The following is a 14,732-nucleotide window of genomic DNA, read 5'->3' on the forward strand; positions in this document are numbered from 1 at the left end:
TAGTGAATGTGATCCATACATACATAACTCCTATTTCCCAGGCAACCCATGCTGAGTGTCACAGTAAGAGTAACATGCCAGATTTCTCTGGCTCTGCTCCCTTCCACTCCAATGCAATCATTGCTTCTTTCCTAGACTCTCATCCTGGCCTTGCCTCCTTACTTCTCCTAGATTTACTCTGCATTATCAACCAGAGTGATCTTTACAAAACATGAGTCATACCAAGCCTTTCCCATGCTTGAAACCATCTGGTGGCTTTTCCTCAGCCTTAGAACAAAATCTAAAGTCCTGCTCTCGCTTGCAAAGATGCACATACCTGGTGTTAGTCAAATCTTGGGCTCATCTTCAGCTTTGCTCTTCACCCAGGCTTCTCCAGTCCCAACCTTCTTGCTACTTCTTGAATATGCCAAACTTGCCTCATCTCAAGGTGATATCCCCAGATATTGCACATGGCCTATGTCCCCACGTCATTTAGATATCTGCCCTCCAAGAGGCCTTCCCTGATTTCCTTATCTAAATTAATCCCTATTAAATTAATCTACCCCCACGCCCTACTTTGTTTTTCTTCGTAGCAGATATCCATGCTTGTTATTATACTATATGTCCTCTGTTACATTTACATTAGAATGCAAGTTCCATGAGGACAGGGGCTCTGTGTGTATGATGTTTACCACCACATCCTATGGCATCAAGTTAACACCCAATAAGTACATACTGAAAATTAAATCAATGGCCAAAGTAAGTAAATAACTAATTTCATGTGTGCTAAGTACAACAAAGAAAAATGAAGTGGGGTAATGGGAGGGGAGGGGAGGGTGTGGAGGGTGGTGAAGAGGCTGTGTTTGATAGGGTGGCCAGTGTAGATCTTTCTGAGGCAGTAACATTTGAGGAGTACCTGAATGAAGGGAGGGAATGATCATGAAATATTACTGGGAAGATTGCTCTGGGCTTAGGAAAACAGCCAGTGCAAAGACTTCTAGTCAGGAGCTAGACTGGTGCGTGTGAGGACCAGCCGGTGGGCCTTGTGACTGCAGCAGATTGCTCAGGGGAAGGGTGATAGCAGATGAGATTGCAGAGGTGGGGTGATGATATGAACTTTTAGTTTCATTCTCACTGTGAAGGGAAGCCCTTAGGGGAAGCCAGGATGTGCCCAATCTACTGTTTTTAATTTGTAAGTTTACTTTGGCTCCTGAGTTAAAAACAGACAGTAGGAGGAACTTTAGAAACTGCAATACTACAGTAATTTAGAGGAGAGATGATCGTGGCATTGATGGGCTTTAGCCAGAATGAGAAGTGAACAGATTCAGCCATTATTTTGGAATTAGAGGAAACAGGACTTCTGACCCATTTAATGTGCAGGGTTAGGGAAGGAAAAAACAAGGTCGACTCTAGCTACTTCTGAATTATATCTGAATACAAAGTCAGTTTCTTACCTTCCAATTTTAGGGGTAAATATTCTTCCACTTATGGTTCAGTTTCCAGAAGACTGGCCAAAAACAAGTATGCTATCAACTTTTGCTCTAGTCATTACACAGAGACTCATCTGGAAAAGGAAAGACTCCTTAACCTCAGCTAATCACAGAAAAAAAAAAATTATAATTCCATCATCCCTGAAAGGGAACATCGGTGCCTCTCAGCATTTGGAACCTGCTGTGGGTGAGCAGCGACTATCTGAGGTCTGCAGTGCAGGTGGTAAAATTTAACTTACCAAGACAGTTGTAGGTAAAGAAAGGCAGATTTATTAGAGAAAGTATGATAATACGTTGCAAGAGTGCAATGGGCAAGTTAGTAAAAGGGGCTAACTGCCGGAAAACAAAGGCTTGCTGGGGATTTTGTAGACTGGTACGTGGGCTGAAGAGTGCTGCGTGCTGTGCTGATAACGCCAAGGCTGCAGGGAGCTAACTCGCTGGTGTCTGGTGATAAACTGGGCACAGGAGGGCTTTATGTCCTGGACCACAAAGAAAAGCAGACTTTACAGCTTATCTACTTTCTCTTTTTGCTTTCCATCTGTCCCACCAGCCTAACTCCTTTTCCCTAATTAGGACTCCACATTCCCCCGCTAACAGAGCAAGAATGACAGATCTTTGGCATGTGGGTGAAGGTCTCATCTTCCAACTGCTTCCTGCTGACCAGAAGTGGAGAGTTGGCCTTACCTAGGATTGCTGGTCAGTTAGGAGGTTCTATGGGTCTAAATCCCTGAGTTGAAACTTAAATTGGGCAGGGTTGCTGTGAGACTATGGGGAAACTGCATCTGCAGCCTAAAATTTCGTTCTGCTGCATCCAAAGGAGAGTCATGGAATTCTTTTAGGAGCTGATATCCCTCTCTGCAACAACATTTTGGTTTGAGATTGTTATATTCTAGAAGACACAACATGAGATATTGCATTAAAAATACGTGGTGCAAGTAAATAAACTAATATGAACATTATCATAGGGGGAAGAAGTTGGGCAACCCATGGCCAAACCCAGTTGAAGAAGTTTTGAAATAGTTGTGCCAAAAATATATGTGTATATATATATAGAGAGAGAGAGGAACTCTTTTTTGAAGGCCCTCTGATACTTTGATATTCTCTTTATCTTTTTTAAACTTTCTTCTACTTGACCTGAAGTATTGATGTAAAAGCAACAGGTTTCATTTCACAGTGCGCAAGTGCCTCCTGGCTTGGTGGTAAGCACATCTAAAGCATGTTGATTCTGTAGGACAACCCCTGACAATGAAATTAGGACCTGTTGCTGGGCCTCAGTGGCTGTGACTTCGGGTTTCCAAGATTGCTGGACTAAGATGGTGAGTGTATTGGTCTGTTTTCCTGCTTCTGATAAAGACATACCTGAGACTGGGCAATTAACAAAAGAAAGAGGTTTATTGGACTCACAGTTCCATGTGGCTGGGGAGGCCTCATAATCATGTCAGAAGGTGAAAGCCATGCCTCACATGGCAGCAGACAAGAGAAGAGAGCTTTTGTAGGGAAACTCCCCCTTTTAAAACCATCAGATCTTGTGAGACTTATTCTACTATCATGAGAACAGCCCCCAAGACTCAATTACCTCCCACTGGGTCCCTCCCACAACATGTGGGAATTCAAGATGAGATTTTGGTAGGGACATAGCCAAACCATATCAGTGAGATTACAAATGCTGTGTACCAGCATGAGTATACCTGCAAACCAAGAGTCCACTGGCTATAGAATATTCTAGACCATTTCTCTCCATAATGTGGTTATCAGTGGCAAGGATGCCAAATGGTGGGAGGTTAAGTTCCACTTTTGTTTTCTTTCTTTGATGACCTTTAGAGGGCTCCACTTAGGAAGAACACCAAATTTGAAATTTGGCCAGAGGTTATGAAGTTCGAGGAGTTATATATATGCTCTGCAGGTATGGCTGCAGCTGTACTGCAGGTGCCCATCCACTTAATGGATGTTTCTAGGCAAGGCTAGAAACATGTTGGATACACATAAAAAGAAGAACCCAATTCCTTCTAATGAAACTCCCAAGGAGGGACTTTGCAACCAGGCATAGGTGTGATTAGTTTGGATTCCAGTATAATTTGCATAAATAGGGGGATTTCATGGTCCCCGGGGATTAAATGTGAACGGGCAGTGACTGAAAAAGTAGTTATCCACACATAAGGAAGTAAAAGTTTGACTTGTTTGTTGTGTAAATATGGGGTCTGACAGATAAGATTTCTAAATATTAATTGATTAAGGGAAAATCTAGGAAAAGCCATATTAGTGAGGTTAAGAAGTTGTCCAGTTTCAACCCCTATTCCTCTATATTCCATCCCAGTTGCTAAGCTATTTATAGGCTTAAAGGAATCGTTTTAAATTTTGCTGGCATTAACTTGGTTGTTTTCCCACCACAGAAAAAAACCTGTGGAGGTCCACGGTGAACTCGTCAGTCATCATACGGCTCCCATTCCTGGTGTGTCTCTTTATAGTTGAGGGTGTAATTACAATGGGCTGTGTTAAAGCCCCTAGGAAAGGACCAGGCCCTTACAAGTTTCTGATGCAAAGGCTCACTTTACAGGCCATTTCTGGTACCTTCCCTATTCACTCGGTCACAGTGGATAATTGCCATGAGAGATCAATTGGCCTAGGTCCCCCTCCTAAACCTGTGTTTTTGGTGTGCGTGTACATAGTGTAGTCAAATCCAGAGTATCAAGTATTGGGCTTGTGTGTTAGCCATTTCTTCTATAGATAGTGGGACGGCTAGGAATGCAATGTTATTCTCAAGTATCTGCCTATGTGGGCATATCTAGCAGTTATTACAGTGTGTTATGTTAGTAACCTGAGATATTACTGGGTAGAGTGTGTGCCTGGTTGCAGCCATTGAGGCAATAGTTAGTCATGATAAAAAAAAAACAGAGCCATATTTAAGGAAAGTGACAATATATGGTAAACTTAGAAAAGAAGAAGGGCTGCAAAGAGTATAAGAAAAACAGCTAAATGAATACCTAGTATCTTAGCACATCAATGTTGTGGTTCACGGGTAAATAACATTACTAGGACAAGTATAAAGAAACTTCGGGCCCGACACCTGTAATCCCAGCACTTTGGGAGGCTGAGGCAGGCCAATCACTTGAGGTCAGGAGTTCAAGACCAGCTTGGCCAACATGGTGAAACCCCATTTCTATTAAAAATACAAAAATTAGCCGGGCATGGTGGCAAGTGACTGTAGTCCCAGCTACTCAGGAGGCTGAGGTGGGAGAATCGCTTGAACCCGGGAGGCAGAGGTTGCAGTGAACCCAGATTGCACCACTGTGCTCCAGGCTAGGTGACAGAGCAAGACTCCGTCTCAAAAAAGAAAAAAAGAAAAAAGAAATTTCATCTGGGTAGTAGTTTTGGAGGTCTCCCTGCAAACAGCAATTTTGTACTATTTCCCTTATAAAAGCATTAATATCAAGAGCATGAAGCTGCTCAAGGGAGGCAGATGGATAATCACTGAGAGCTTGTAGTAAAATTGAATAAAAAGAGCTGCTTTAAGAACAACATTTAAAAGAGGTATTGGATTTATTTTCATTAACTTTTAGGGAGGTTAAAAATTCTAGGCTGCTTGGTTTAACAAAACCTCTTTTACCTTTTTTCTTTAAATGAGTTTTCAATGTTTATATTCTAGTTAGACCACAAATAATGAGTCTTATCTCAGCACTAGCAGCTTAGTCACAGCAGATTTAAAGCAGGCAGAAAAAAGAGGGGAAGACAGAGCTTCAGAAGACTCTAGTGAATTCTATAGTGCAGATTGACCATTTGAGCTCTGAAGCTTTCCTGTTGTAATTTGCCCATTAGTTTAAAATGTGCACAGAAACGGGCCATAATATGTAACCAGCTGGAGATTTAAAGAGAATGACAAAATCAGGGGTTAGGATGTTAGAAACTGTCTTTCCCTTTTAAGGCTAGACCCCTAGAATGAACAGAAAAAGAGAAAAAGAAAAGCAAAGAATGCAGAGGAAAAGGTTAAGCTTTACAAGCGGGCTTGTGAGCCTGTGGTGCAGGGCCAGCACCTCTACCACTTTCACTTGTCTTCCATCGGGGAAAGCCTTAGCACCCCAGACCTACACGGTATGAGATGAACTTCTCCCACTTCCACCAGTCACCAGTTAAGGTGACCTGTTCCAGCCAGAGCAGGGAGCCCCTTCAGCTTAAGGCCATTAGAAGTTGAGATTTTGTTCCAGGGGCCTTCGGCTCTCAGGGCAATCCCGTTTCCAGTGGCAGAGCTTGTGGCAGAGGGGGCAAGCCGTGTGGGGCTTTTTTCCTTTTATTTCATTGGAGCAGTTCGCCTTTCTTCTTGCCTGCCCTTCTGCCCCAGTGGTGGTGATCTGGAGGAGAGTGCTTAGGGCAACTCGGAGGGGGCTGGGGACTTATACAGCAGCCAACAGTTAAGCCTGCCTCTTCTCTCTGTCTTTTTCTTTATTCTTAGCTTTGTTTTCTTTATTCTGCTTTTGGTTATAAAGACTAAGGAGGCTAATTGGAGGATTTTCTGCATAGGAGCCATGCTGTATTACACAAGAAAATTAGACGCTTCTTTTTGAGAGTCTGAGGGTTAAGTTTGTTCTAATGCTTTAGAATGCAGCCTAGACGTGAGTGAAAGAATAGATGGGGTTATCCCATGGTAGGACTGGAAAACACACCACTCAGGGCCTCATGAACTGCATTTTTAGAGTCCCGAGTACTCACCACTGCATCACGGAACCTCACACTGAACTGCATTTTCTCTTGTGGCATCCCACCAAGATGAAAAGGGTCCACCTGCACCCACTAAGGGACTTGGGTGCACTTTCTAAAGGGGCATCCTACCTATTAGTAAAGACTTTTCAGCCACTCGGGGGCCTTAGCTGGATAATTAGTCCAGACACGAGGAAGGTAAAGGAAGAACTTGACCTGGCGCCAGCCCAGGGAAGGGAAGACTCACTGTTCTGAGGCTGAGTTTGCCTGATTCAGCCATGTCGGAACAGAATGGCTGGCTGACTCCATGGGGGAATTCAGAATCAGAAAGAGAGGGTCTGAGTCACCCAAAACATGTGCGAATTCGCTCTGAATGAGCCTCCACTACCAGTCATGCCACACTTAGGGATTAGGGACTTCTGAGCAGAGAAGAGAGGAAAAAGCCTTCCTGCCTAATGGGAGAGGCAGCTAACCCTGTTCACCCTCTGACGTTTAGGCAACACCAGAGAACAGCCCTGGCCAGTTACCATCAATTGCCAGAGAGGTACTAGAAGCTGGCTGCTGAAAGACTGAAAAGAGAAAACAAACTTAGGTGCCTCTCGAACGGTCATGGCAGTTAGATGCTTCCACGGGGACACCTTTCAGCCCACCAGAGTATAGCTGTGGCCAGAGACCTACAATTATCTCTGTGCTTAAATGCTATCCACTGAGGGTTCCAAGTTGGGAAAGAGAGAGAGGCGAGAGGGTTCCCTATGAGGAGAGAGAGCCCCCGTATGGAGAGAGATCCCCATAAGGAGAGAGAGCACCCCATACGGGCCACCAAAATGTTGTGGGTGAGTGACAACTATCTGAGGCTGGTGGCACAGGTGGTAAAAGAGTTTACCAAGACCGTTGTGGGTAAAGAAAGGCAGATTTACTAGAGAAAGTATGAAAATATGTTGCAAGAGTGCAACGGGCAAGTTAGCAAAAGAGGGGCTGACTGCCAGGAATAGACAAAGGCTTGCTGGGAATTTATTCTATGTGCTCCCCTCTCACCACCAGGCTGGACCTAATCCTGCAGGAACTTGGCCAACAACTGGCAAGTGACCTGCAAAGTTGGTTCCTGATTGGTTGGAGAAGAAAATACCTTAGCAGATGACGACTTACTTCCTATCATTGACTTTGACCTTGTATGAAAAGACCTACACAATCTTTCAAAGCCCTTCCCCCAGGAACGGCTCTTCATTGCTGGCATCCTTTGTCCATTCTTCTTGGTAGAACAAATCCAACCTTTATCTCTACCTCTTCTCTCTCTTCTCTGTAGCATTGTACAAATTTTGAAGATGAAACCCTTTCCCTCTCTCTGTGTGTTTCATAGTATCTTGCCCATCTTCCACCTATGAGACTTCCCTATCAGTGCTAAATTTACTAGTAGGAAAGACTCCCCAAAACACAGCTTTCCTGTTCCTTTAGTGTCTCACTTTCAGGGAGACTGGAGAGTGCACCTTTCAGTAGGCTTGAACTAGAAATAAAACAGCTTATCCATAGCAATAGAGGCGACATGTATTTCTCTCCAGCATAATCACTCCTTTCTTTTATCCATAAATGGCTTATGATAAGTTCTTTTCAATTTCTTACCTTTTTTCTTTTCAAAGGTACATGCTGAGTCAACCTAATAAACCAATATAGGCACTATAGCAGAGAGCCTTGAAATCAGATAGACCTGGCTCAATAAGGGTCAACTACTTATAGTTATAAAATGTTTCTTAACGTGTCTCTAATGCAGCTTTCTCATTTGTAAAATTGGAATAATACTAGTAGCTACCTCATTTTCTTAGAGTCAAGAATAAAGTTATGGGAATGGTAACATGACAATGATGATGATGATGATGATAGTAAAGGAGAAAAATCACAAAGCCACGAGACTTAGGATATTCAAGTGTTTATTGAGGTCAAATAAACATGTTATAGTTCTATAATTATTGTCATAAATATCAATATTAGCCTTACACTCAAGTAGCAATATCAAATAATGTTTCTATAAATAAATTCATATTAATAAAATGATATAAATAAGATGCATTCTTATAATAATAATAATAATAAATACATTTATAAATATGAAGTACTAATTATGGAAACATGAAATTATTTAGGGATTTTTTCCCCTAAAGGAATGGGAAGTAATCTTCTTTACGGAAAAAGACAATTGTTTAAAAAATAAATTATTTTCTGTGTCTAGAACACCAGTTACAATAAAATGTTATCAATAAATGTCTATACTTAGAAAGTCTACCTTCTGATCTTACAAACAAAAGTGGCATTGGTTTCCTTTGTAACTAAAGCAGGGGTTCATTTGGAATCCACCAATCATGATGGAGTTTGGCTTCCCATCTTCTTTTTGGTTAAAAAAAAAATTGCTTTGGGGGATCTAACTGTTATTTCTAGCAGGGAAAAAGGGTTAGTTATTCATTTTTCAGCTTTGTTCTGGTCAAATGCAGGCATTTCTCAGAGACATAAACAGCAAATCCAGTTCTCCAATTGCTTTGATCTCTCCACTCTCTCCAAGCTGTGAAAATAAGAATGCAAAAGTATTTGAACATTTATGCCACGTTTTCTAAAGTGAACAAATTAGAAATTGCAAGATTAGGTTGATGGAGACAGAAACCGAGTTTTAAGCATTTGTAAAACATTCATCGTAATACCCCTTTAGCAAGAGTATTGTATGATTTGCCAAAGAGCTTAAAATGACAGCTCTCTGGACTGAGAGGCCACCAGCAGGCATCAACTTCAGGTGCACCTCACACTAATGAAGCTGTTTAAAAGCTGGGCAGAGGGTTGACCACCCCTTCTTAACCAGTGCGAGCAGACTGAAGTGAGGCTGGGATCTGGGGGATCCTGAGTGCCACCCATTATGCCTTGGCCTGTTTTGCAACTCCAAAACTATCTATGACAGATGGCTTATAAAGAGCTTGTCCAACCCACAACCCACGGGCTGCACGTGGCCCAGGACAGTTTTGAATGCACCATAACACAAATTCATAAACTTTCTAAAAACATTATGAGATGTATGCATGGACTTTTTTTTTTTTTTTAGCTCATCAGCTATTGTTAGTGTTAGTGGATTTTATGTGTGTCCCAAGACAATTCTTTCAAGGTGGCCCAAGGAAGCCAAATGATTGGACACTCCTGATTTAAAACATCTCAGCTCAGAAGACTTCAAACCATATATTTACCAATACATTGAGGCTTTTTCTGTTTCCACCTTTTTGACAAAATGTCAAATAGGTCTTTTCCACTTGCTTTAGTTAATAGAAAACCAGATACAGGTCCTAACATTCATTCTTTCTCCCTCTAAGTCAAATGCAGATGAGGCTCCCAAACTTAATCGAAGAGGAAACCCAAATTCAAGTGAAAAGCATTCCCTGTTGAAATTCCTCTAATCTATCATATTTGCATTATTTCAAGAAAAACCTTGTCACCATTATCCTCCATACAGTACATTGTTCTTTCTTTTCCTGCTTTCTTCTGCCCTTTCACCTTTCCATACTTCTTTTGACATAAAGCCAAAAAGATATTCTTTTCTATCTCAAAGACTCCAAGACTATAAAGAATTTTAAAGTTTATCTTCCCCTACTGTCTGTCATGCGTTTTACTACCAGCCTGTGCTCTGCTTTTACCCCCAGCAAGAGGGAATTAATGCCTCCCTAGACCACCCTATTTCAGACAGCTCTGGCAGTTTCTCCTCCTGTTGATCTTTCTCTGAACAACATTCCTCTCCCGCCTGTGCTTTCTGAAGGTACCAGCAAAAAAGCATAATCACTCTCCCATGTGGCAAATCATTGCAAATAGGAAATTGATTCTTTCAAAATGGATTAAAGGCCTTGAAAATCACCCAGATCACCATGAGATTTTCCTCTCTCACACTACACTTTTCTAAAGACAACAAGCAAGCTGAAATCAGGAATTTTTTAAGCAAGATGTGTAAAGCACATCTTGTCTGTGACATGCTAACATTCAGCCCTCCATGTCTAGATAATAGTTCCATAACAACAGAACTGAGCTTCACAATATAAAACTACAAAGCCTTCAATTATCAAGGAAGAAACAGTTACGTTCATTAAATGATGCTCAGAAAGAAATGCTTTTTTAAAAAGTCAAGAGGAAAAAAGGGGGAATTAAGGTTAAGCTTATTACTGAAAATTCCATCAACTGGAGCCTTCATGTTTCTGAGTATTTACTTGTACCTGCTTGTAAAAGCACCACTTTCACTGCTCCTAATCATTCCTCCGGTTTTGGGGTGAGTCACTATTGTTAGTCTAAGCCTTCCATTGTTGTTCTTTTCACCAAATAGGCCACATGATGGTATCATTCACTATAGAAATGTACACCAGTCCACCGTGGATAAATGCTCACTAGGGGTTTATTGAGGGAATGAAGGAAGAAACTAGAATGGAAGGTCTTGAAGGGAGAGAAGAAGAAAAAAAGGCTTACCAATTCAGACTTCCATTTAACTATAATAAATCTCTTACTAACATTTTTAGTCTATTTGAACCTGTATAAAAGAGATCAGGTGTTATCTGCTCTTGATTTTAAACTAAAATCAATAGTTGTTAGATATTATGATAATTAAAAATAAGCATCGATTACTCCAGAAATTAGCCTTATATGCAAGTCCAGCTCTTTCGTTGTTCTGAGTTTATTCCTCCAAGTTTCAAAGCAATGCATGAATGCCTTCAAAAATGACTTCAAATAAATTTGCCCATAGACATTTTTCTGTTTTTAAACAAGTGCTTCTTCAGATTACATGAGTCAATAGGAATCTGAAATTTCCCTAAGAATTAATGAAACTAATCTGTATCACTGCCGGGAAAAGTGTTAGCTTGGGATTCGGGAGACCTGTATTCAGCCCTGTCTCTGCCACTTGCCTTCCCCAGAACGTGAGGTAATGTGACTGGACAACCTAAGATTCCAGCCAGTTCTAGAATTCTACAATTTGCAAAATTTGGAAACTGACTTCTAGATATATAGATATCTCTACATACACAGACACCAAAGTAATCACCCTGGTGGTAGGAGAATCAAGTGAAAAATCACAAAGTGGTGGGAAGAAAGAAAGGAAAGAAAAACAGCATTTGTCTCTCCTGTTGCATGACTTAGCATTGACAGTTATCAGTCCTACCTTTTTCACTGTGTCCTTCAGCTTTTGCACATTCTTCTGGATATGCAGGTCATCACCTTCAATGTGCTATAAAACAAAAACAAGAATAACTATCTTAAAGTTGTGCTGAAACTTCATGAACCTCCACACCCATGGAGGTACGGTACAATTCACCTGGAATTAAAACTCTTAGTAATTTTGCCCACAATGACCTAGATTTCAACGGTGACCTAGATTTCCTGAGCTCTTGAATTCCCTTGGACACCAGAATCCAGTCACTTCCCTTACAAGAGACCTCTCTTCATCTTTGGGAAATCCTACTGAGGTTTGTGTTTGTGGAAACAGCGGAGTGGTTTATGCAAATTCTGTAAGGAATAAAACCTCAATCATACCTCCACAAAACAGCATGCTCAGAACAAGAAATGTACATAAAACATCTCATGTGAAAATTAAGCCCTCTTCAGTAAGTCCTAGGGCCTTTTACTGGGCCCACTCCACTCAAACTTTTTTTCATAGTTTCATATGTTCAGCAGCATCAAGTTCACACGCCTCCAATTTTGTCACTTCCCATGACATCAACAGGGCAACAGTCTGCTGACGCACCGCTGACATTAAGCCTTCCCATTTCCCACTTTCTCTTCTACTTTCTCTCCATGCCATCCTCTCCCCTCAACAACTTAGACTCAGTGGATCCATTTCCACATCTAGATGTCTTTCCCAACACTTTTCTCATCTTACGCAACCTGAGTTGCCTTTTTTCCAGAGACAAACCAATGCAGCTTCTATACACTTAAGTTCCAGACCCCCTTCACCACTATAAACTCAAGATGTGACTCAATCAAAGCAAAAACAAACACTCTGTGATCCTAAATGACTCCTGATAATACTGCTGCCAAGACGCTTCTTCTTGCTAGCTTAGGGGTAGAGGGGAGAAGAGAGAGTTGGGGTAAAGGGGTCTCTGTGGAAGAAGGAGGGAAGGAGGGGTAGGTGGACATAGGATGAGAGCTGAACTTACACATGTGCTTAGACTGTTGCTGAGCCTGGCCAGGAAGGGCACCACCTCCTGCATATAAGGCTGGAACCTATCCGATTGAGGGAGCAGCACTTCTTCAAGGGTGAAGTTCAGCACCTGCTTCATCAGATAGCAGCGCTCACTCATCTACAGGTGTAAGGGAAACAGCAAGGGTCATAAGGGATAAGACCTAAATCATCATTACCACCAATCCAAGTACCCATGGACGGCACACGGCCCTGTTCGTCACAACTGTAGCTTACACTGACTCCGCGGAACAGTTTTTCCCCAATGAGACGAACGTCTGTGTTGTTATCAGCCAAGCTAGCCTGGAAGAGAAGAAAAGACTAAGTGCCTGGACATTGAGCAGATAGAAAAAAAATCTGTATGTAGACATGTGCCCCATCCCCTCTCCCCAGAGCAACCCCATAAGGACTAGAAACAGAATTCAGATGTGTGCATAAGTTTAGAACAATGCACAAAGGCATAAAGGAAAAAAAAAATCATCAGATGGGTTACTGAATGGCCGAGTTTAACTAAAACATGAATGGAAAAATTCATCACATGTATCATAAAGGCCAAAATGGAAGGAAGGAGTTCAAGTTAAAAAAAAAAAAAAAAAAAAAGGCCAGATTCCCAAAGAGTCTCTAAAAAAACAGAAAATTTATCTGCCAGCAGAGATAAACAATAGGTTCCTAAAGCTCTTAGAGGTGCTCTGAAGAAAAGTTTAAGAATTTGGGTTCCAAGTAGATCCAATGAGAAAGCGCAGGATTGAGATGCATACCTCCTTAGCCAGCATGAAGGTGCGGTTGGTGATATAGGGCTGCTGGAAGTTGGACTTGTCAAGCCTGCAGTGGGAGCTGATGGGCGCAGCTGCTCCTCCCTGCACCCAGAGGGCCAAGAGAAGGAGGCAGCTGGTGGCCAGAGTCCCCATAAGGAAAGGGCTCACAGATTTCTGCAGGGCGGCCATTGCAGACAACTCTTACTCGAGCAATTGGTGACTGGGGACGGAGAACCTGGTCGAAAACAACGTGAAGGAACAAAATTAGTCAAGAAGTATTTCATCAAACTAACCAATTGTACCAAGTTTGCCGAAACGCTTACCTGTTCTGAAGATTCTGCTTGTGATGGGGAAGGTAGAAGCGGCTGCTTTTATAGCCCCCAGGATACCGACTTTTTTTTAATTGTGCAAAATGTGACATCAGCAATTATCTAATTTCCAGTACTGTCTTCTGAGAACGACCTAACCACCACAGGAGCCCACAAAACACCACCTCTATTCTTCCCACCTTGAGATGTAAGTGTTTCCCTAAAACGTCACTATTAGAGCCCAGAGGTATTTTACAGACAAATCCCAGAAATTTTCTAAACCCTACATATTTTTCAAAGAAAACAATTGTTTTGTCTTAGTAGAGTTCAGATTTAGTATAAAATTTTTTGATCTCCTATAGTGGCTGAGTAAGCATTTTGGTCACGGACTCATTTTCCTACCCGCTTTATAGATTCTTATCTCATTGGTGATGATCAGAAAAAAAGGACCCGTGTCCTATATCCTCTGCTTTAAAGTAAATGGTAATGACAGCTTACAGATCATTCCATTATTAAAATAATTTTATCTCATTTGTAAACGTGCTGAATTCTAAACCAGACTTCTGTTTCAAAAATAACAGTCTTGGCTAATCTAGTTATTGTTTTCTTCCCTTTCTGGGACTATTTTTAAGTGATCCTAACAAGGCAGAAGCAAATATATCTTAAAATTGTATTAATTGAATTACAATTAATGTCCACTTAAGTTTGTAAATACTAATGCTGAACAATCTGGTCACCATTTTTCTTAACATGTAAACTTTTTTTAAAAGAAAAGAATACCATGGATATAGTTCATCTTAAAATTTTACCTAATTCTAAACTTCACACAGGTCTCAACATAGTATTTCCAAATAACCTTATAACAATTATATAAGTGTGTATATATGTATATATTGTATATGTATATGTATATATTGTATATATATGTGTATATATATTGTGTATATATACACAATATATATTTATATATGTAGTGTGTGTGTGTATATATGTATATATATATGCACACATACATGGATGTCTGAGGAAGGGAATATAGGAATATAGAGGTTCCACATTACCTTTAAATTATTTAAAAATACACCTAAAACTAGACTGGAAATTCTCCCGCAGAGCAAGAGAAGGAAGCAAGTGCAACTATCAGAATGCAAGTACCTATTGATGAGGGAAGGAATGTGAATTAGTGCAAATTTGTATGATCAGATTTTTCTCCTCACAACTAGTTAAGATCAGGAGTGTTGAAGAACTGGGAGAAGGGACGTAAATAATTGTAAAACCTAGACCACTTTTTGTGATGGCACAGACCTCAAGGTGCCATTGGGAAGAGTCGGAA

At 41.1% G+C, this 14,732-nt stretch overlaps 1 protein-coding gene across 1 annotated transcript; it reads right to left on the reverse strand.

Annotated features, from left to right (window-relative positions):
- Positions 1-8,063: 8,063 nt before the first annotated feature.
- IL22 (interleukin 22) lies at positions 8,064-13,436 on the reverse strand. The gene is made up of 6 exons (XM_037988382.2): positions 13,415-13,436; positions 13,095-13,326; positions 12,574-12,639; positions 12,314-12,457; positions 11,320-11,385; positions 8,064-8,706 (listed from the first exon to the last, which is right to left on the reverse strand). Exons 2-6 carry the CDS (start codon positions 13,278-13,280, stop codon positions 8,629-8,631), a joined length of 540 nt encoding a protein of 179 aa, XP_037844310.1. The 5' UTR covers positions 13,281-13,326; positions 13,415-13,436; the 3' UTR covers positions 8,064-8,628.
- Between the last annotated feature and the right edge of the window lie 1,296 nt (positions 13,437-14,732).

This window comes from Chlorocebus sabaeus, chromosome 11 (genome assembly GCF_047675955.1).
Source record: "Chlorocebus sabaeus isolate Y175 chromosome 11, mChlSab1.0.hap1, whole genome shotgun sequence".
Classification (NCBI taxonomy): Eukaryota; Metazoa; Chordata; class Mammalia; order Primates; family Cercopithecidae; genus Chlorocebus; species Chlorocebus sabaeus.

Excerpts from the sequence above, each read along its gene's own strand:
- IL22 (XM_037988382.2), bottom strand. The coding sequence starts at position 13,280 with ATGGCCGCCCTGCAGAAATCTGTGAGCCCTTTCCTTATGGGGACTCTG. Across the intron at positions 12,640-13,094 it reads CCTTCATGCTGGCTAAGGAG|GCTAGCTTGGCTGATAACAA; the intron begins GTATGCATCTCA and ends CTTCTCTTCCAG. Across the intron at positions 8,707-11,319 it reads TGAAGGACACAGTGAAAAAG|CTTGGAGAGAGTGGAGAGAT; the intron begins GTAGGACTGATA and ends TTATTTTCACAG.